The sequence below is a fragment of the Aquarana catesbeiana genome, linkage group LG05 (assembly GCF_042186555.1).
Source record: "Aquarana catesbeiana isolate 2022-GZ linkage group LG05, ASM4218655v1, whole genome shotgun sequence".
Lineage (NCBI taxonomy): Eukaryota > Metazoa > Chordata > Amphibia > Anura > Ranidae > Aquarana > Aquarana catesbeiana.
In genome coordinates this window covers 566,874,362-566,897,311 of record NC_133328.1, presented here as the reverse complement: position 1 = coordinate 566,897,311, position 22,950 = coordinate 566,874,362, and the positions used below count along the sequence as shown (strand labels likewise).

Here is a 22,950-nt window from a genome sequence, read left to right as displayed (position 1 = left end):
AGAGCTGAAGTTCCACGCCAGACAGTTCTGAAAGCTGATTGGAGGGAAGGGACACACCCTCTTCACACAGCACACAGGAACAGAACTGAGGCTGTCCCTCCGTTACCATTTTTCTCTTGGTGTCAGGAAAACTTTTCAGAAGTGATTCACGGCAATAGAGGAACAAAGCAACAGAGAGAAATGACACTTTGTGCTCTTAATTGTGACAAGTACACACTATACAGTGATATGCTATATCACTGTATCACAGTGATATACACACTATACTAAATCAGGCCCCAAACAGTGATGCAATGTATCTTCTCCTTCACAAAGGAGACGTATTGGGGCAGGGTTTCACAGTAGTGATCACTGTAATTGGCTAATCATAGTGATCACATGGTTGGGTGCCAGTTCACCCAGCTCCTGATTGTTAGTACAAGACCAGGAGTGGTCTCAGTGCATAGTCAAGCGTGCTTCCAACACACACATTACACATTTGTGGCACCTAGGAAGAAAGACCATTTCCTTGAAGCCACATGTGGTCATAAAAGGGGTTAAACATGCTGAAAATGGGGGGGCGTGGCCTGGACATGGCGAGGTGAGGACGCTTCTACTTTGAGCTCCCGACTTCATCCCGGCTGGCCGAGCAGACTATGATCTAAAACCCACCCGATGAACGAGGCATGTACTCTAAGAAGAGGAGAACAAAAGGGAGAGCTAAACCAGCAAAATCGAGAGACTCAGGGGGAACTATAGACCACTTTTTGACTCAGCCCCGGACTCCCCCCCTGGAATCTAAGATGGCAGAGACACGTGGAGAGATGAATGAAGCTCAGGGGAGCCGGCCGGCATCCCCAGCTGCTTCAATGGATTCGGACTCCTATTCAGATGTCCCTGCCGCCCTCCAATCTGGATCAGGGACCCCTCTATTAAGCTCTAGAGGTGCCAGGGGAGATGCAGAGATATGGGCACTTCTTAGGGCACTCCCCACTAAGGCGGATATAGAATCCCTCATCGGCCGCTTAGAAGCACAACACCGTACGGATGTGCAGAAGGTGAACGGAGAACTGAGCTCATTATCCACAAGATTGACAGCGGGCGAGACCTCAGTGACAGACCTAGAGCGAAGGGTCTCAGAATTGGAACACCTCCAGGAAGCCCATGTCGATGCCGCTACGATGCTCCAACTGCACCAAGAGGAAATGGAGGACCGGCGCAGACGCAACAATCTCCGTCTGCGCGGCCACTCTGAAGCGACAGGACAGGAAGATCTAGCCGCCACTGCAGTGGCCATCTTCGGTAAACTTGCAGGAGACCCGCTCCCGCAAAATATGGAGTTTGATCGTATACACCGAGCACTAGGTCCAAAATCGCAAGATCCTACCAGACCGAGGGATGTTATCTGCCGCCTCCATCATTACTCCCACAAGGAAACGATCACCCGCCGAGCATGGGAGGCGGGGGATATAGACTTTGATGGAGCAATAATTAAAATCTTGCCGGATGTTTCTCGAGCCACCCTGCAGAGGAGAGCCGTACTCCGCCCGGTACTGGAGACAGCCCGCCGACAGGGAGATACATACCGATGGGGATATCCTCTTTCAGTGCTATTTAAAAAGAGGACAACAATCTTTTCAGCTCCGCTCCCCGAGAGACTTACCAGCCCTCTCTACATTCCTGGAGACGTCCCCCTTTAAGATCCCGAACTGGCTGACATTCCTTCCACAAACAAGGGGACGATCCGGCCCACAGTCTTCACAGAGGAATCTCCAACCGAGACCGCAAAGACAACGACGGAGGTCTCGACCGCCTACTCCAGATGGGACACGTGAGTCATGAGGGATCGCTCCCTTCCCCTGATACAAGCTATTCAATATCACTATGTATCTTTGCCCTGCTGAGGTCCCCCCTTTCCCGAACCCCCTATGAGCCCCACTGCCAGAACTTTGGAATAATCTGTCCAACACCAGGATACCTCACGAAACGGAGGGAATGATTCCCCATTACCCCCACCCCCGCCTCTGGAGGCGATAAGCCTCGGATATATCTCACCCAGGCTGAGGTTTACAAGTTCTACATCGAGAACAACTATGACTGCTGCTGAGACTTTCCCCTCCCCATGGATATGTATGACTGTAGATCCTGGATGGACGGAGAACCTATCCATTAGGGGACCCAGAGGACGGGGGAACCCTCCCCACCTTTTTTTTGTTTTTTGATAGGTGACACTGGGGGAGAGGGGGGATGGTTATGACTTCTGAATGTGTCGGGGGGTGGGGGGGGGAAGGCCCTGACCCTCACCCTCGGGTTAGTGAATATGTTGTCTGACTCCGAGAGGTGGCGGTTGGGGATGACTATGAGGCGTCCCTCCCCCCCCCCCTCTTTTCTCTGCTTTCAGGGACACTTTACACACGGTATAAGGATTCTACTGTCCCAATTTTGATTTGTTTTCTATTCTTTATATGTTTATAAGGTTTTTATATGCCTGCCATACAGTTAATTACACAGTTTTGTGTTATAACGCCTCAGGATATATGTTAAATAAGTTTACAGGTGCGCAGGAGATATGCAGTTTATTGACTAACCCCTAGCTTATGACACCCTATGCTTTATTATGGCAAAGCGGCTCTCTCTCACATCGACATACCCAGTGCACATAACTTTTTGCTCGGAGTGAGGATGCTTTAACTTATAGAGGTAATCCAAACGGAGACCATGGGTGAGAGACTACAGTTCCTCCTTCTCCTTTCCACCCTCCCTACGGGCCCCTCTTACCAGGGGCAAGTGGGGGGGACCAAGTGGACTGGATGGGGGAGACGTTTTTGCGCGGCTCCTAGGGCTTGGGCTGGCCGGGATGGGTCGGGAGCACCTCTCCTGCGCCTTCTCCGGTTACTTCCCCACATAGGCCAGCACGTCACTTGTCTGTTATAGACAGAAACGTGCAACGCAAGCATATCGCTTGCTGTAGTAGTTTACCCCCCTTTCATTTTCCTCCCATACTGAATCCTATTGTTTGTTTCCCCCCCTGCTCTCTCTATACCAATACACTACAATAGCTGTAGTTCCCCAGATATAAGAAATCGTTTCAAAGGTCACTCTGTAGGGACCTTTTATATCACATCCACAGCTGGTCCCCCCTCCCCCCTTTTTTTTTCTCTTTCCCCTCCGTCCCTTGCTCTTGTTGAGGATGGACGATCTGAAAATATTTTCAGTAAATGCGAAAGGCCTTAATACGCCGGAGAAACTGCGTATTTTGATGACTGACTTAAGACGCGCCCAGGCCGACATAGCCTTTATTCAAGAAACTCACTTTAAGGAGGACAAATTACCAGTCCTTAAGAATAGATTCTTCCCTCTCACCTACCATTCTACTAACAAGACTAAATCTAGAGGAACATCCATCCTCCTGTCAAGTAAAATACAGTGGACCCTTCGCGATATTCTGGTAGATAAAGAGGGCAGATATACATTCATTAAGGGTCTTATTGGAGATGTGCTCCTGACGCTAGCGACCATATACGCCCCGAATGACTGCCAAGATACTTTTATGCAACATACTCTTTCTAAACTAGCTAACTTTCGAGAAGGCCAACTGATATTAGGGGGAGATTTTAACACACCCTTAGCCCCATCCGTAGACACCTCCTCGGGATCATCCTCCATATCGATTAAAGCCCGCAAACGTATTACCAAAACCTTACATGAAAATCAACTGATCGACGTGTGGCGCCTCCAACATCCGGGCGAACGGGACTATACGTTCTACTCCCCCCCACAAACTACATACAAGGATAGATTATTTTCTTGTCCCCCATGGCCAACTACATGCTGTTAGGGAATCGGCTATAGGCCAGAGGACATGGTCGGACCATGCTCCTATAACTTTGACCTACGCGCTATCCGATAATCCCACAAATAAGACTCCTTTTTGGCGTCTAAACGAAAGCCTCTTGCAAAGACCGGAAGTCCTAGAGGAAGTGAATAGAGAACTAAAATACTATTTTTCCACAAACAAGACAACAGACTGCGCTCCGGGATCGGTGTGGGAGGCCCACAAGGCGGTTATCAGGGGTATATTCATCAAACACGGGGCACGGATAAAGAGAGAGAATAGGAAACCGTTAGAATTACTCAACAAACTCCACACCACTGCGTCACAACACAAAATCTCACCTGACCCTCTAGTGGAAGCTGAACTTAATACCATCCGCAGTCAAATAAATGACATCCTCGGATATAAAGCAAAAGCAGCGTTACAAAGATGTCGTCTCATTGCTTATGAATCAGGAGACAAATGCGGACGGATCCTTGCCAGGGCAGTTAAAGACCTAAAGATGCAAACATACATTCCCCATATTAAAACGATCACAGACACGAAAGTCAGTCTACCACGTCAGATAGCCAACTCCTTCAAAGACTACTACAAAACTCTGTACAATTTACCAACCCTTCCAAACGCACAGACCCGGATTGAGGCATATTTGTCATCCAGCCAGATCCCTACATTAACACCAGAAAAGATAGCGGAATTAGAGACTCCAATAACGCCAGAAGAACTGACATTAGCTCTTAATTCGGCCAAACCTGGTAAAGCCCCTGGACCAGATGGCCTTACCCTTACATATTACAAAACACTATTCCCGTCCCTCAGCCAATACATGGTATCCTTCTTCAATGAAATAGGACGTAAGGCAGCCTTTGCAAATGACACCACGCGGGCACATATCACGGTCATACCCAAAGATGGCAAGGATCCCTTAGTCTGCAATAGTTATAGACCCATCTCCCTATTAAACACAGACCTCAAGCTGTTTACTAAGATTCTAGCGACCTGTTTAGCCCATCATGTGCAGTCCCTAGTTCACTTAGATCAGGTGGGCTTCATTCCCACTAGGGAAGCTAGAGACAGTACCATCAAAGTTCTAAACCTGATATATGTAGCCAACCAGACCCATACACCTTCAGTGTTTATAAACACGGACGCAGAAAAGGCATTCGATAGGGTCAATTGGTAATATATGTTTGCAGTTCTAAGACATTGGGAGAGAAGATGATGGGATGGATTACCCAAATATACCAGACCCCTTCCGCTCAAGTTAAAGTGAACAGAATCTTATCAGATCCCTTCCAAATTACAAATGGGACGAGACAGGGGTGCCCGCTATCCCCCTCCTTTTCGCCCTCTCATTGGAACCATTTTTGTGCAAAATTAGAAACAACCCAGACATACAAGGCCTAACGGTTGGGGATACCCAGTACAAGGTCTCAGCATATGCTGACGACATGATGTTTTCCCTCTCAAACCCAGCTATATCTCTCCCAAACCTCCTTCGGGAGTTTGAGGAATACGGTAATATCTCCAATCTTAAAATCAATTATAGCAAGTCTGAGGCCATGAGTATAGAGGTTTCGCAACAGACAATGCAAACACTCCACTCCAATTTCAATTTTAAATGGACATCTACAGCTCTAACATACCTAGGTACCTTGCTCCCAGCGAACCTCAACCTTATCTATAAGTTGAATTTTCCCCCCCTTATTATCCAGAACACGAAATCTAATGACATCTTGGTGTAAAGGTCTTCATTCCTGGTTTGGTAGATGCAATCTTATCAAGATGTGCATCCTACCCAAATTCCTCTATTTGCTACAGGCACTCCCAATAGCGATTCCCACATCATTCTTTAGAAAAGTACACAGCCAATTCAACAAATTCATATGGGCAAACAAGAAGCCGAGATTATCTCGAACCCTCCTATCTCTACCTAAAGTCTCTGAAGGTCTGGCTATTCCAGATGTGAAAAAGTATTACCAAGCAGTGCATCTCGGTAGAATTATAGATTGGTGCCGTCATCGGGACCTTAAATTATGGACACATCTCGAACAAGCCCAAGTGCAAATACCCCTACAAGGAGCTGTTTGGTGCTATGAACACCTTCGGGCACAAGACAAAGGACACCCATTGATAGGGACGACGCTTCGGGTGGGGTCACAAACTTACCTCTCGCAATCATTATCCACGTATAATTCTCCGCTATATCCTATTATAGGAAATCCGCGATTTCCTCCAGGCTTAGACCCTCAGGTCAAGAACGCCCTAATTAGCTTAAAACGTACACAAGCGCGACACTTCCTTATAAATGATTCCTGGCCTTCCGTAGAGACACTAAGCAACCAAACGGGTCCCTTTAAGTTACCATTCTGGACATCCGTACAGTTGGGACATTTTCTTGCGGCTATACCTAACCCACAGGGGTTCGTCAAACCTCTGACTGTGTTTGAAGACGATTGTTCTGAGGAGGGTGTACTTGCGAGAAAGCTGTCCGTAATGTATAACCTTTTGATCACCCCGACGGATGATACACATCTAACCTTCTTAAGTAAATGGGAGAGGGACCTGAACTGCACGTTCACTTCGAGCCAGGCTCAACGTATGGTAACTTTTGCATTAAAATCCTCTATCTGTACAAAAATACAGGAAACTAATTACAAACTCCTAACGAGGTGGTATTTAACCTCTCAAGCTCTACATACCTTTTACCCAAACACCTCAGCACTTTGCTGGAGATGTCGAGTGGAGAGGGGTACGTTGTTACATATATTTTGGTCCTGCTCGAAGCTATCACATTACTGGTCCACTGTCCAGGCAACCATCCAAAGGTTCACGGAATACAACATCCCAAACGACCCGGCTTTCTTCCTTTTACATTTAAATACAATATCAATTAAAAGATATAAAAAAATCCATCGTACGCCACTTGGTTAATGCCGCTAAATCATGCATTCCACTTCATTGGAAGAGCCAAATCCCACCAACGGTGGCGGGATGGGTTCGGAATGTGGAGATTAGTAGAATGGAAGACCTGGTGCTCACTGCGAGACACCAAACAGGAACAATATAAAAAGACCTGGACAATGTGGCATCAATTTATTTTGTCCTCAGAGGGCATCACCCATAGAACTACCTGATAAGTTTAATTTACCAGTTACCACAGTATGTTGGGCCGTCCTGAATCAACCAGAGCTCCCCCCCTCCTTCCTTACATCTGTCTCATTTCCCTCCCTTCACCCCCTCTTTCTTTCTTTCCTACCCCCCTCCTCCCCATATGTATTGTCTAGACTTTTCTGATGCCCCTCCCCCCCTAGGCACTGAGGTTTAGCCTGGGTGGGATGAGAGGCGATTGGGGGTTGGTGGAGGGGAGGGATGAGCGAGGATATCCTATGTTTACCCCTCACTGATAGAAATTATCTAATACATGCTAATAATTTTGAAATGTGAATGAACTTCCCTCCCCTTCCCTCCCTATGATGGTCAATTGTGCCCCCTCCCCCCCCTTTTCCCTCCTAGCCACTCCCATTGTGTGTATGTATTGTATTGTTTTGTTCAAGCCCATGTTGGGCATGCTAAAAAATAAATAAAATTTATATTTGAAAAAAAAAAAAATGCTGAAAATGTTATGCAGGCATGTAAGAGATTAGCATTGCCTTTTGAAAAATAGTCCATGTAGTTTTAGATTAAAAGGTACAAAAGTCACAAGCTATTAAAGCCTGCAGGCTCCACACGCAATATCAACATTCTCCCATGTGGCCCCAATTGGCTGTATTTTATGCTTTTGTGTTTTAACACTCAATTTTTTTTATGTTCTCAGGCTTGTCACATCATGCCAAGGTTCACCTTCTCCGGGCGATCTGCACTGTTGTACTATAAATAAAGGGTGCTGTTTTGACACACACATGGCAGGCAGGGCAATGACGTACTGTACTCAATATATGCGCATTCTTCCTTCGGAAAAAATAAATACAATAAAAACTACCTGGGGGACCTTTTTAAGGCATAAAATTAAGGCTGGAGTTGGGCATTTAGCCAATTAGGTGCCTCCACAAACAGAAAAATAGAAATTGCAACTATAACGTTTAGGCCAACTCCTGATCCATTAAACCAGATTTAAAAAGGTCCCCTTCACAACTGATATTTCAAACTTTATAATAGAAGCTAAATGCGTTCTACCACCCATTTCTTTCACCTCTTGGGGATTTGATTGGCGACACCCTGGGGTCCAGCTGGATTTTTTATATTGTTAAGAATGACAGCTGAGAGAACCACCAAAAGAAGTTTCTGCTACTAGAGTTGGTAAGACAGAGTGCGGGGAAAAAAAAAAGTTAAATTTGATCCCCTGCTGATTTTGTACGTTTGCCACTGACAAAGAGTGGTAGGTTTATTTTAAACAGTGAGAGACAGAATAACAAAAATATCCAGAAATCTCAAAAAAGTTAAAAATTGATTTACATTTTAATGAGTGAAATAAGTATTTGACCCCTTCGCAAAACATGACTTAGTACTTAGTGGCAAAACCCTTGTTGGCAATCACAGAGGTCAGATGTTTCTTGTAGTTGGCCACCAGGTCAGATCCTTTCCAAGTCATTGAAGTTTTGAGGCTGACGTTTGGTAACTCGAACCTTCAGCTCCCTCCACATATTTTCTATGGGATGAAGGGCTGGAGACTGGCTAGGCCACTCCAGGACCTTAACATGCTTCTTCTTGAGCCACTTCTTTGTTGCCTTGGCTGTGTGTTTTGGGTCATTGTCATGCTGGAATACCCGTCCACGACCCAATTTTCAATACCCTGGCTGAGGGAAAGAGGTTCTCACCTAAGATTTGACGGTGCATGGCCCCACCCATCGTCCCTTTAATGCGGTGAAGTTGTCCTGTCCCCTTAGCAGAAAAACACCCCCGAAGCATAATGTTTCCACCTCCATGTTTGATGGTGAGGATGGTGTTCTTGGGGTCATAGGCAGCATTCCTCCTCCTCCAAACACAGAGCATTCAGTTGATGCCAAACAGCTTGATTTTGATCTCATCTGACCACAACACTTTCACCCAGTTCTACTCTGAATCAGATGTTCATTAGCAAACTTCAGCGGGGCCTGTACATGTGCTTTCTTGAGCAGGGGGAACCTTGCGGGCGCTGCAGGATTTCAGTCCTTCACGGCATAGCGCGTTATCAATATTTTTCTTGGTCCCAGCTGCCTTGAGATCATTGACAAGATTCTCCCGTGTAGTTCTGGGCTGATTCCTCACCGTTCTCATGATAATTGAAACTCCATGAGGTGAGATCTTGCATGGAGCCCCAGACCGAGGGAGACTGACCGTTATTTTGGGTTTCCTCCATTTGTGAATAAATCACACCAACTCTTGTCACCCTCTCAGCAAGCTGCTTGGCGATGGTCTTTAAGCCAATTCCAGCCTGGTGTAGGCCTACAATCTTGTCCCTGGCATCCTTGGGCAGCTCTTTGGTCTTGGCCATGGTGGAGCGATTTGAATCTGATTGGTTGCTTCTGTGGACAGGTGTCTTTAATACCGGCAACAAGCTGAGATTAGGAGCACCTAATGCGCCTAATCTCAGCTCGTTACCTGTATAGAAGACACCTGGGAGCCAGAAATCTTGCCGATTGATAAGGGATCAAATACTTATTTCAAGCATTAAAATGCAAATCAATTTATAACTTTTTTTTTTAAATGCGTTTTTCTGGATATTTTTGTTATTCTGTCTCTCACTGTTAAAATAAACCTTCCATTAAAATTATAGACTGATCATTTCTTTGTCAGTGGGCAAACGTACAAAATCAGCAGGGGATAAAATACTTTTTTTCCCTCACTAAGTCAGGGCTGATTCCATCATTTATTGGGTGGGTGACCTCAGGAGCTCATAATTATTGCTCCAACTCCAAACATTCTTGTTTTTTTTGTTTTTGTAAGGATGCCGTGAGCTGAAATGTAGAAAACTGACATTTTATGGGTCCATGCACACTGGCTTAAAAAGATAGCTGCCCTCTGACAGCGATAAAAAAAGATCTGAAAGAATGGCAGTATGGTCTCTTTACCTGGTTCGGATGTAGTATAGTGAAAATGAACGTTATGCCCAGAATCCTATATCATCTACAGGCACTTCCAACACTAATCCCCATCGCTTTCCTGAAAGCGGTATAGAGATTGCTCAATTTGTCTGGGCTGGTAAGCCTCCACGTTTGGCACAAACAATACTCCGACTTCCAAAATTGAGTGGCGGTATTGCCCTTCCTGATGCCATTCTTTACCACACAGCTTGCCATTTAACTCGCATATTAGACTGGAGCAGACACGCCACCTTGAAACAATGCGTACAAATAGAAAACTCCTTAGCGGGGGTCCATTTGGACCAACTGCCCTGGTGTCAGCAACCTCTGCCAAAACAGGTACTATCTCACCCCACAATAGGGGTGACAATCCGTATGGCTTGGAAAGTTTTCCAAGACCGAGTCTCTCGCACCACTCCCTTCTCCACTTACCCCAGTAGTGGGCAACTCGGCCTTCACTCCGGGACTTAAGGATCCCAGATTCCAAGATCTGAAACCAAATGAGAGATCACAAGCCAGGCATTATCTCATCAACGGACAATGGAAAAATAGACAACAAATCATGGATGACCCGGCACTGAGGGGAGTCTCCTTTTGGCAAAAGATCCAACTGTCCCATTATATTGGTTCATTACCCTCACCAGAGGCTTTTGGTAGGCAACTAACTTCCGTTGAACTGCTCTGCCTGGATCAATCTCCACTGAGACAGGCGATTTCACTAACATACCAGCTTCTGGTATCACCAAACCCAGACACCAGACCCCCTTACATTGACAAGTGGGAACGCAATCTGGGGCTAAAACACACAAACAAATTGCGCGGATCATCCTTTTTTCTCACAAGACTTCCGTATGTGCGAGACACCAAGAAACGGGATACAAATTGCTGTCCCGGTGGTATTACACGCCAGTAAGGATCCACAAGATGTTTCCCCAATGCACAGACCTGTGTTGGAGATGTGGAGAAGAAGTTGGAACCCTCCTCTATGTGTTCTGGTCATGCAGGTTGATATAGCCCTTTTGGAGGGAGGTCCACCGCATCGTCCAAAAGTTCACGAACTGGGTTTTACCGGAGTCCCCCAAGTTCTTCCTTCTGCACCACCATGAGATCCCAACTAAGAGCTACAGAAAATCTATATTTCCTTTCTTGCTCACGGCAGCAAAGAGCTGCATCCCACTGCATTGGAAACAGACCCAGCCTCCGACGGTAGCGACATGGTTGAAAAAAGTAGCAGACATACATGCAATGGAGCACTTGGTGGCCACGAAAAATGGCTTAAATGAGAAATTCAAGGAATACGGACAGCTAGTGAACCAACCCCCTTGAGGGGAATAACTGTAAATCTCTCCCTGGGGATTGGAGGTGACCGGACAGGGATATATTCACCCCTCTCCTCCCCCCTCACTCCCCCTCCCCTTTTTTTTTCCTTCCCTTTCCGCCTTCTCCTTTTTTCTAGCATCTTTTGTTTCTGTTTCTGATCCGGGTCCTTCTATGCCGGATAATGATTTCTTGGGGTCGGTGTGAGCCAGCTTCAATCCCTTAACTACTCCCTTAAAATACGGCTATTGCCGGGAAAATTAAAGGGACCATGCGGGTCGCAGAGGTCCTCTATTCAGTAGACATATATCCTGCTTTTATTCCATTAGGAAACTTCGAGCAAAGAGCTCTTACGATTGTGTATAAATAGATAAAGTGATATATAACCTGAACTGTCATTGTAGTATAACCTGTTGGGCATTCTGTACCTGTGTGTTCTATCTTGTTAAATAAAGAATTTATAAAAAAGAAAAATTATATATATATATATATATATATATATATATATATATATATATATATATATATATAAATAATAGCTGCTTCTAAAAAGGAGTTAAAGTGTTACTAAACCGACAACAGTAAAATCAGTCTGTATATGCAGTAAAGCATGCAGGTTATACTCAATGTGGAACCTAAGGGGTTAATCTTCTGAACTATAAAAAGGCAGTTTGATCCGGTCTTCTATAATCCTCCCCATCTTCTGCTGTCCCCAATCCATCTCCTGATAGTACAGAACCTTGGGGGCACTCTGCACATGCTCAGTTTAATGTATTGCTAGAGAGTTTTTTTGGTGGTGGGGAAGGGTGCATGTGATCAGCACGGGGGGGAATCAGCACTGTCCACACAGAGGGTCAGGAGTCATGCAGCCTCATAGGACAGTCAGAAAAGAATGGAATATACAAGCTTACAAGCTTCAACCAACCAGTGCTCGTCTGGACACCGACAAGTCACAAGACTACTCTAACTGCTGATGAGAAAAGGTATTTAGCAGTTTATATTTACTAAAATAATTGTGTTGCCATACTGTGTACTGTGGGAGACCAGATATAGTAAATGCAGGGTCCTGGGTTTAGTAACACTAAGCGTTTTGCTTGTAGAAGCAGCTCAATGTTATTCTATGTGTTAAAGCACACTGGGACATTTAGAGGCAGGAAAAAAAAAAGAATTCTTCTGGTTTGAATTTGAGGAATTTTCTGGTAGGAAGGGGAAAAAAAAAAAAAAAAAAAAAAAAAAAAAAAAAAAAACCAAAAACCAAAAACACACACACACACACACACACACACACACACACACACCCCCTAAAAAACACTTCTAAAAAAACACATGAACATTTGGGGCATGTGACCACTGTGATTGGCCATCACATGATGGGAAAGTAGCAGTGTCCAACCACAAGTATGCATTGAGAACTTTCTAGTCCCCGATGGTGACTATGCTGGGGGTGCACACTCTCAGCACAGAAAAGGGTTTACATAGCGCAGCATATATGCGGCCTTTTGGCGTTAAAACCCACCAAGAGGCCGCATATATGCGTCACGTCAGCAGGAAGAGGTTAAATCCAGTGTGCTTGGACCCTTAAATGAGATAATATTCCAGCAGCAAGTTTCCCTGTATACAGAAGCAGGGAAAGGGCAAAGCAAAAGTGGAGAACAGGGCTGGGCATATCAAAATTCACAAAAAAAAAAAAAAATAAATAAAAACCCACACACACCACTTTAAAAGTGCTTTTAGCATATATATCTTTAATAATACAAGCAGTTATATACTAAACATGACAACTTTTGTCTTACAGCATATACACTACATTTAATACGTACAATAATAAAAGCAACTTAAATACTGTAACAGATCAGATAGGACTTTGTATATAAAAACAAAATAAGTGCTATTAAAACCAAAGAACCCAGGCTCCATTACAGGCTCTCCCTGGTATTTAAAAGTTACAACTTTAATAATATTAAACTACAGTGTCCCAAAAAGTCCAATAAGTTATGGGCATCAATAGTCCCACCTTTACAGAGCAAAAGACAACAGTCTAATTAGACATGCTATTAAACACCTTTAGAACCTTGTAGTATTTACAGTGTCAGAAGTGTTCAATGTGTTCAGATGAATAGTACAAAATGATTTCTGTGAATCATCGTCAGAAAACATTTGGCTAAACGGAATTTGCTGCGCTAAAAATCCCATTCTGCCTGGACGTTCTTGCTTGAGTGCATCTGTCCCCAAGCAGACTGGTAGGGCAGACATTGTGAGACAAGCAAATATTTATTAGAACACAGCTCATTGAAGAAGACATCAGCCTCGTTTTTCTGCAACATCATCTGATTCTAGCAGACTGAAGGCTGCATCCATGTAGTGTCTTTGCACAAGACTCCTCCTGAGATAAACTCATGGGCAACTGTATGACCTCAACTCGCCAAAGTTTACATATGCACAACAGACCAACATCAACCTCATATACACAGGAGCTCACAGAGCATCATATCTCTATGCTTGGCTGCAGTACCAGCATTACCCTGCAGATCTGACATCACAGCTTGTGGTCCTGGTTAAACAAAGGAGGCATAAAACTTCATTGTAACACAAAGCAGTAACCAGCAGAGTATATCTTAAAGCGGAGTTCCCCCCACCTCCCCACCCCTCGTTTTTGGATATTAAAAAACTTTTCTCTCCTATCGTACCTTTTTATGAAGTACACATTGTACCTCCGATCCATCCGGTCCGCAGCGCAGGATATCATATGCTTTTGTGCGGCGAGGCTCCCCCCTCCCCCTGCTGTCTTCTGGGACCTGTGTGGCCAGAAGACAAAGCGCAGCACAACTCATGCATGCGCAGTAGGAAACGGGCAGTGCAGCCGCAAGGCTCCACAGCCGGTTCCCCTTAGGTAGAATGGCGGTGCCTGCACCCGATCCGATGGACAGACCGGCCTCTGGGGGGGGACGACATCGCGGGCTTCTTGGACAAGCAAGTGTCCTTATTAAAAGTCAGCAGCTACCGTGTTTGTAGCTGCTGACTTTAAAAGAAATAACATTTTGCGGGTGGAACACCGCTTTAAGGTGCCCTGTAAAAAAAAAAAAAAACTCAAAAAACATGCCATAAAATGTTGACACTGTATGTCAATGCTTAACAATTTTGTATAATATATGAAGTTCAGCACATGGTTATAAGCAAACATAGCCTTTGATTGTGCATCATGTGATTGTCTAATATGTAATGGATCTTTTTGTGGACTTTTTTTTTTACAGAACTAGGTCACATGGAAGAGCTGTGCTAGAAGACTTCCTATTTAAACCTGTTGCAATATCAGTGGCACCGACTAGCTGACAGCGATTTCATATTCCGACTCCCTGCCTTCCGTGACAAAAGCTTGGGTGCCTGTGAGGTATATGGCTTAGGCCCCTTTCACATGAGGCGGACTAAGTTTCTACAGAGCCCGCCTCTGTCCGCCGGCTCAGTGGGAGATCAGTTCGTTGATCTCCGCTGAGCCGGCGGATGACAGGTCCCTCTCTGCTCACTGAGCAGGGAGGGGCTTGTCAGGTGCCGCTGCCGCCTATGGAGGGATCGGATGAAAACGGACAGCATGCCCGTTTTCATCAGATCTCGCCAGATCCGATAGCGACGGACCTGGACGTAGGGCCATCCGTCTGCTTTTAGCGGATCGGACGGGGTCAGATGTCAGAGGACATGTCTCCGCTGATATCTGACGCTCCATAGACTAACATGGAGCGCCTGTTCAGGTCCGCCGTCAAAACTGACAGGCGGACCTGAACGGTCCGATCGTGTGAAAGGGGGCTTAGGCTGGGTATGCAGCGCGACTTGCAGCAGGGCATCCGGCACGTCCCTGTTCACCGCTTTAGGTCCAAATTTTTGGCTGAATTCAGACCTGAAGACAGAGCCAAAGACATACAGGACTCTTCTGCAGTGCGCTCCGCGGCCGCATCGGAGATGTGTGAACCGGCTCCATTGAGAGGCGGTCACACTGTCATGCGAATTGGATGAGGTGAACCCAGCCTCAGGATTGGCCTGGCCAATCAGCCCTTAATTCACACACTCCTCATCATGAAGCCAGAATCTGCAAACAGAAAGCACCAAATTGGCTAGGGATTGATACCAAAGTTGTAGCAAGTTTTAGAGATATATAGATTATATAGTCTTTGTCCCCTTTCACACAGACCAGATTCAGTTTTGCTCAGCAGGTGGATCTGTCTGCTGATCCCCTCCAGAGCTGGATAGAGCGGCCAGAGAACAGGTCTGTGTCTGCTCTGCTGATGCAGAGCAGACACAGCCCGTTCGGCTCTATGGGCAGTTGGATGTAGATGGCCCTACTGTCCGTTTATAGTCGACTGACCTCCAATCTGGCCAGATGAGGGAAATGGATCCTTCATTTAAGCTGGATCGGAGGTAGATGGGTGTAAACAGACAAGTTTGTTGCCATACGACTGCCTATAGATGAGAATGGATGGTCAAATCAGGTCAACCTGGGTCCCAATTGGATGGCCTGTGTGAAAGAGGCCTTACAGCAAGGCTCTACTCAGAAAGCAGACATTAAAAGTGAACTTTTCCTTTAAAACCTAGGAAGACTAGCAAGCTCATTCAATAAACCAGTACAAACCAGTTTCCACTTTGAGAAATCCATTTTCAGTTTCCCATAGTCAAACCCTGAAAATGGATTTCTGATTTGTCGTCATAAGTTACTGCTTTACTTTTTGTGCTGCCTTATAAATAAGGCTATATGGTGTTGATAAATAGTTTGTAACAAAAGTAATATAGTTTACAACAAATACATATAAATGGAGTGTTACAAGAATATTAAATGAAAGTTATTGCATTTTTTTCCTGGCCAGTAGAAAGCTCAGTTTTAAAAGTAGAGGCCCTTATAGGCATACTCATGCATTAAAAGCCTATATAAAACGTTCTGAAAAGCACCTACATCTAAAAGCATTAGAAACCATGCCTTAGACAAAACAAATAAACTCAAGGAAAGCAAACTTCAAAATTCCATTATTCCAAACTAAAAAAACTTAGAACACATAAGTAGAAGTAGTAGCATAGAAGAGGGCTTTGTAAATGACAGAGTGAAGACCGTGGTCTGATCCCCTGTTTGGCCACTTAGTCAATACCCTCTTCCACAATTGCTTATACTTCCCTAAGGGAAATGCGGCTCCTTATTGTACCTTTTCGATCAAAGGTTCTCATCGCTGGAGAAAAAAAAACAAAAAAAAAGAGGAAAGAAGGGGGGACTAAAAGGGAAAAGGAACCAGATATTGCTTGCATGCCTCTAAGTATATTAAAGTAGCTACTAGTTCCATGGAAGACATTTTCTAGTCCAGGTTAAAATAAAAGGTGTGTGGACCGTAGATGGAAAGGCTCTCCTCTCCAGTCAGGTCATCAAGAAATAAGGATCAAGACTGTATACATCTGTATAAGTATTTACTCAAGAGAGCCTTCAGAACTTGGCCATCCATAGAGAAAACCAAACTTAGATTGTGAGCAGGCTGTGTCATCTCATGTTAACAAGAATTGCTACACAAGCCTCAGAGTGGTCCTATCATGACTCAAGTCTGCATAATGACCAGCTATCAGAGTGTTTAATAAGCCTATTCTTGTCTGAAAACCAGTACCTTAATGTGGTGTATAAAGCAACGTTTTTCCCCAGGTAACCACTTCAGCCCCAGAAGGATTTCCCCCCTTAATGACCAGGCCATTTTTTTGCGATACGGCACTACGTCCCTTTAACTGACAATTGTGCAGTCATGCGATGCTGTAGCCAAACAAAATTGGCATCCTTTTTTGCTCCCCACAAATAGAGCCTTCTTCTGGTGGCATTTGATCACCTCTGCGGTTTTTATTTTTTGCTCTATAAACAAAGAGCGACAATTTTGAAAAAGAAACAAATTTTTTTTTCCTATTAAACATATCCAAAAAAAAAAAATGGACATAAATGAGTCAGTTTCTTGTTTAAACGGGCGAGAAACACATTAACCTTTCAATTTATCGTCTATTCTGTTTTCGAAGCTTCGATTTTTTTTGGCTCAAAAACTTCACAACTGATTTTCGATTTGTGTCCATTAACTGGACAAAAAACAAACAAACTGTCCACATGACAGATTTTTTTTTTAATGCTTTTTCGTCTAGTGTATGGGCACCCTAAAACTGGAGCACACAGGATCTGGTGCAGCGTAACCAGATTCTAACTTCAGCTTGTTCAATTACGTTTTGACAAGAAAACATAGAAGCTGACTGATCGAGCTTGGTACACACCAAGTTGTTTTTTTTTCTTTCAATCCAGAGGGCTGAACAAAAAAAAATAAATAAAAAAGCAGAGGAGCTTGCTGTACTAACTATGGAAGCCATTGGCTGCCAGCGCTTGTCGGATGCTAGTTTCCCAGCATGGCCATTCTATAGGCTTCTGTTGGACAGGCTGCTGTACACAGGGGCCAACTGATGTTCAGCCCGTGTGTACCAGGGTTTACTATGCACAGCTGCACCAGATTCTGCATGCACCAGTTTTAGTAAATCTCCCCTTATGTCTTCAGTTTTTTTCTTCTACTGATTACCTTTCGCCACTGAAATCAGTTTTATATGATACTGTGGCCTGCATGCACTGTAGTGCAGAATTTACTGCAGTTTTGTTTCACCTGGCTACTACTTTCTCTTACCCAGATGGGGAGGGGAAAAAATAAAAAAAAATTGTGGGGATTGTGCAAGCCAAATTGCTCACATGCATACAAGTGATGTGGTATAGAAAATTACAGATCAGCATATGTAAATTCATATGGAGCAAATCATGTAAGACTTGCCCTATCTGCATCAAACCAGCTGGTTCATCTCATATTATGAGCCAGACACCTAGAAAATTGTATGCATCTACTACTCAGACATGTGACTAGAGACCCGACGACTGAAAAAAAAAAAAAAATGCATTTTTCCAGAGCAATCAGATTCAGGTTTCCTGGATTGCATGGGAGAAAGAGTTAAAGTGATTGTACAGTCTTGTTTTTTTTCCTGTTAAAATAACAAACATGCTATACTCACCTGCTCTGTGCAGTGGTTTTACACAGGGCAGCCCAGAGCCTCCTCTTCTTGGGTCCCTGGCTGGAGCTCCTGGCCTCTCCCTCCTGTTGAGTGCCCCCACTGCTTAGCTTACTATGGGGGCCCCCCAGCTGAGCTGCAGCTCCGTGTCCATTCAGACACGGCGCTGTGCCTAGGCCCCACCCCCTCTCTCTCTCTCATTGGCTGACTGAGTTTGACAGCAGCGGGAGCCAATTGGGCTGCTGCTGTGTCTCATTCAATCAGGAGAGTGAGTCCCGGATGACCAAGGCATTCGTGGACAATTGCTGGATAGAGGGACTGCTGCATAGAATGCATGAAGATAAAAAAAACCTTCTGCCTTTACAACCACTTTAAGGCTTCATGTACACTGCTGCTGGTAAATGGACATTTAGGAGCAGTTGGGCGTCTTTTTTCAGCTGCCCCTGAACTCTCCTCTATATTATCTTATCAGTACATGTACACATGGTCTTTTATAGTTGTTTCTAAGCAGTTGAAAGTCATTTTTTGGAAAGCAAAAAAAATGCTTTCAGGACAGATGGTCAGAGGCATTTGAAATGCCAAATGCCTGTAACAGCTTGTAAACGCGGTAACTCGCGTTAAGTCGAATTTCGTGGGGCTTTTTTAATTTTTGACCATTTGCCAAAAAAAAATTAAATATTAATTTAAAAACCCTTCTAAAAACGCAAACGCAGCTAAACAGACATTTTTAAACATTGTTTACTATCTGTCAAGTTAAATTGTTCAGGAGATTGTGTAAAACGTCCCGTGTACACGAAGCCTAAGACTTGTGCACTCCTGTGACTCGTTCACACGCTCATTTTCTGTGGAAGTTCTGGCTTTTTTTCTCAGATTCAGATTTACTTCATATGCAGCAAAGGAAATGACACACACATTGTAGGTCAAAGAATACAACACCTTGCATACCAAGTGCAGCAAGCGTTCCTATTCATAGTAAGAATAAATTACAGCTCCATTCACCATAACTAAAAATGGAACCTGTGAAAAAACATCTGGAACCTTGTAGGCATGCCCAATGCTGAGCTGTGTATGCCAGATTCATTGTATGCCTACCTGGTGCTTAGGAGAAAAATAGATTATTTGTCACACTAAGGAGTGGTTGAGTGAATTACCTCCCAAAATACTACCATGCCTGAAACCAGTTATGACAAAACTAGACAATGAGCTGAAATATATGGGCTTCACAGGGCATTATGACTGCTCTAGAAGAGAATAATGTGTCTTTACCCAAGTGATTCCATGATACTCTACACATATAAAAAAGGAGTCCACTACAGACGACAGTGCAAACAGTAGAAGATAACTTCATGCATTGCCAAGCAAATAAATCGAAACAATCGTAAAATATTTTATGCCACAACCTGGAAACATTATCTTTAGGGTATGTACATAAACTGCAATTATTAGTGCTGATAAGATGCAGTGGCTGGTATATGAACTGATCCTGCTGATGGTCTCAGTTGGACTATAAAACATTAGATTTCTTGGCTGAAGTGGATCTTTGCATGATAGAGCACTATGGGTTTTGGGGATCCTAGGGCACTCTGAAAAGAAGCGCAACAAATGGCTAAGCACACTACAAGTTAACAGCACAGGTAAACGATGTACATACCCTAAAAGTGAATGCTCTAGAGCCAGAACACCTAATGTGTTCTGTGTAGATACCCAATCAGGTTCAGAAAAAACAAAAACGCTCAAAACAAATTCAACTGGGTACATTGAATGAACATAGCCTTTGGTGAAAATGTACCATGTGTAAATTGCCCTCAGTATGCTTTGTTTGGGGGTGGCCTCTGTACATAAGGAAATCTAATCTTGTGTCAAAAGTCAATACAATTATTCCTTGTACATCTCAACGTTAACCTCCAACACAGTAAGGTGCATAGTATGCAGGCAATCCTGAACCACAAAATGAATAAACCTAGTACAAAAAAAAAAAATTATGATGATAGTAGAAAGGGGCAAGATGAGACTTCTTCCCATGGGTCGGCTCTGAATAGTAATTTTTTGCATGTTGGAACTAGAGCAAGGGTCTTCAAACTATGGCCCTCCAGTTGTTCAAGAAATACAATTCCCATCATGCCTAGCCATGTCTGTGAATGTCAGAGTTTTACAATGCCTCATGGGATGTGTAGTTCCGCAACAGCTGGAGGGCCAAAGTTTGAGGATCCCTGAACTAGAGGCTCAACTTTGTAGGTTTACACATTTTGATGTGCTCCAATTACATGAGAATTAAACTGCACCACTATGATTGTGATATCATCTCTGTACATCCGAGCCAGTTCTTCTGGAAGACTAAGCATTTTGGACAATCGCTCATGGTCAACACTCCCAAACTCGTTATTGCCCACTGCATGCCGTATAAGGTGTGTAGCTGCATTTTGATCTTCAAACACAGAAGATATTCTGGCCCTCCTATCCATAAGAAGGCCCTGCATCTGTCCCAGAGTAACTTTGTAGCCTCCTACTGCTATGGGCTGCTGATGGTGAACACCAGTTAGGTACTCTCCTACAATTTTCACGACATCCTGTCTGTGCATGGTCTCCCAAAGACCATCTGTGGCTAGAATAAGGAACTTGTCCTTTGGCCGTAATTTGTGATATATGACTTCTGGTTCTGCAGTTAAGTATGGTGGAGTGTGGTAGTTGGGAGGGATGAATTTTGTGTATTCATTATCATTCAGTTGGTCAGGACCTGATTCAACTACACGTTTCTGCAGGTCGATGCTCCATTTAAATTTGACATCTCCAAAAGCTCTAAAAGGCATGAGCAATCCTAAAAGTCGGTCTTGTTTCACAACACTCTTCTCTTCCTTCGGATGCTCTGTCCTAAGGCGCTTCACCTCTGAATCATTTTGAGCATTATGGTCATGGGACATGGTTACAGCAGACCAAGAGCCATCTTCCTCTTGGACACCGAGCAAGGCTCGGCTATCTCCTGTGTTTGCCACATGCAAGTTTACACCATCCACATGGGCCACACATGCAGTAGCTCCTGAAAAGGCCACTCGTAAGACCCAGTAGTTCAAAAAGGAGTTGGGATCCCCTACTTGAGCTTCTAACGACAAGTCATTGTCAAGTCTTTTGAAGGAATTTATCAGTGCCTCCTTGACATCAGTGCTTTCACCTGCATTAAGATCAATCAGTTCTTGCCAATATGTCCGTAAACTATTGAAGTAGAGTTTGGAAGCCTCTTTGCTAAAGTAATCATTTGGATGCTTGTGCCACTGCAAAATTGGCAAGAGAGCCCGACCACTTTCTACAGCATGTTCAATCTCAAGCAGAGTTTCCTGAGGTAGCAATGAAACAGCAATATAGTAGAACAGTCTCTCACTGACTGCCTGAGCGCATGCACAACCAGCATGACCATCAAACACACCAAGTAGCATGCCTCTGGTCTGTAAACACGTGGCAGCACTTCTACGGTCTTCAATTGGAGCATTTGCCGGTAACTGATTACTGTCAAAACCAAGGACAGAACTGATATTCTTACCGTCAAATTCTGGCACTTTGAAACTATATTCATTGGCTTTCAAGATGCTATTGACCTGAGGGGGAGTCAAGTAAAATCTCTGTGGGGTCGTTACATATCTCCTCAGTTGGGCACAATGTAAGTTGGGCCTGCAAAATGTTGAAGCAAACTTGCCATCTGCTAAGCATCGGCTGGGCTTCACAGACTGGTAAGCAGACCGACAGCAAAGAGGCTTGTGATGGCAGTAACACATGGAACTGCATATCCTGCCAATCTCACAGTTTCTTATGAGAGGAAAGAAGAGCTGAGAAGGAACAGACATTGCCTCGAGTAATAACGATGGAGAACAGCTTCTGCCTGGAAAACCTGCAAGGTAGAAAAGAAAAAACCAGATCAGCTTTTTGCAGCACAAATAATGCACAGAAAGAAAAAAAGGAAAGAAAGGTATTATTGTTTAATAGTGTGAAAGCATATAGTGCTATTCATTTCAAAACCCAACAGCACATTATTTGGATTTTATAGCACAAGCCAAATCCATGCAGCAAATCTGTTCTACTTATAAAGGGCAACTCTATCCAAACAGCTACTGTATATACGCAGCAAGGAGACAGACATACAGAAACTACAAGATGTGCGCCAACAAATGTATCACAATACGAGTACCTAAAGCCTAAAATCAATTGATAAAGCTATTGGTTGGGAGGCAAATATGGACTTTAATGGTACTATACAAGGACATCAATATGGTCTATAAAAAGGTCTAATGCCGTGTACACACAACCGGACTTTTCGACCGGACTGGTCCGACGGAACAAATCCATCGGACAATCCGACCGTGTGTGGGCTTCATTGGACCTTCAGCTGACTTTTTCTGTTGAAAATCAGACGGACTTTAGATTTGGAACATGTTTCAAATCTTTCCGACGGACTAGAGTCCGGTCGAAAAACCCGTTCCGCTAGTCCGACGGACAAAAAAAAAAAAAAAAAAAAGGACGCAAGGGCAGCTATTGGCTACTGGCTATGAACTTCCTTATTCTAGTCCCTTCGTACGTCATCATGTTCAAACCAACGGACTTTCGAACAGACTTTAGTCCGTTCGTGTGTGGGCAAGTCCGGTAGTCCGTCGTAACTCTGTCGAAAGTCCGTCGGACCTCTGATGCTGAAAAGTCTGCTCGTGTGTACACGGCATAATACAACAATTGAATAAA

General features: G+C 44.2%; 1 protein-coding gene across 4 annotated transcripts in view; it reads right to left on the bottom strand.

The window, feature by feature from the left end:
- Positions 1–12,918: 12,918 nt before the first annotated feature.
- PDP1 (pyruvate dehydrogenase phosphatase catalytic subunit 1) overlaps positions 12,919–22,950 on the bottom strand; it is a 31,492-nt gene continuing 21,460 nt past the window's right edge. For all 4 annotated transcript variants that reach the window (XM_073631966.1, XM_073631968.1, XM_073631967.1 and 1 more), the window contains exon 2: positions 12,919–22,108. In XM_073631966.1, the coding sequence (XP_073488067.1) occupies positions 20,469–22,108 (1,640 nt within the window). In that variant the 3' untranslated portion in view covers positions 12,919–20,468. The remainder of the gene's footprint in view (positions 22,109–22,950) is intronic.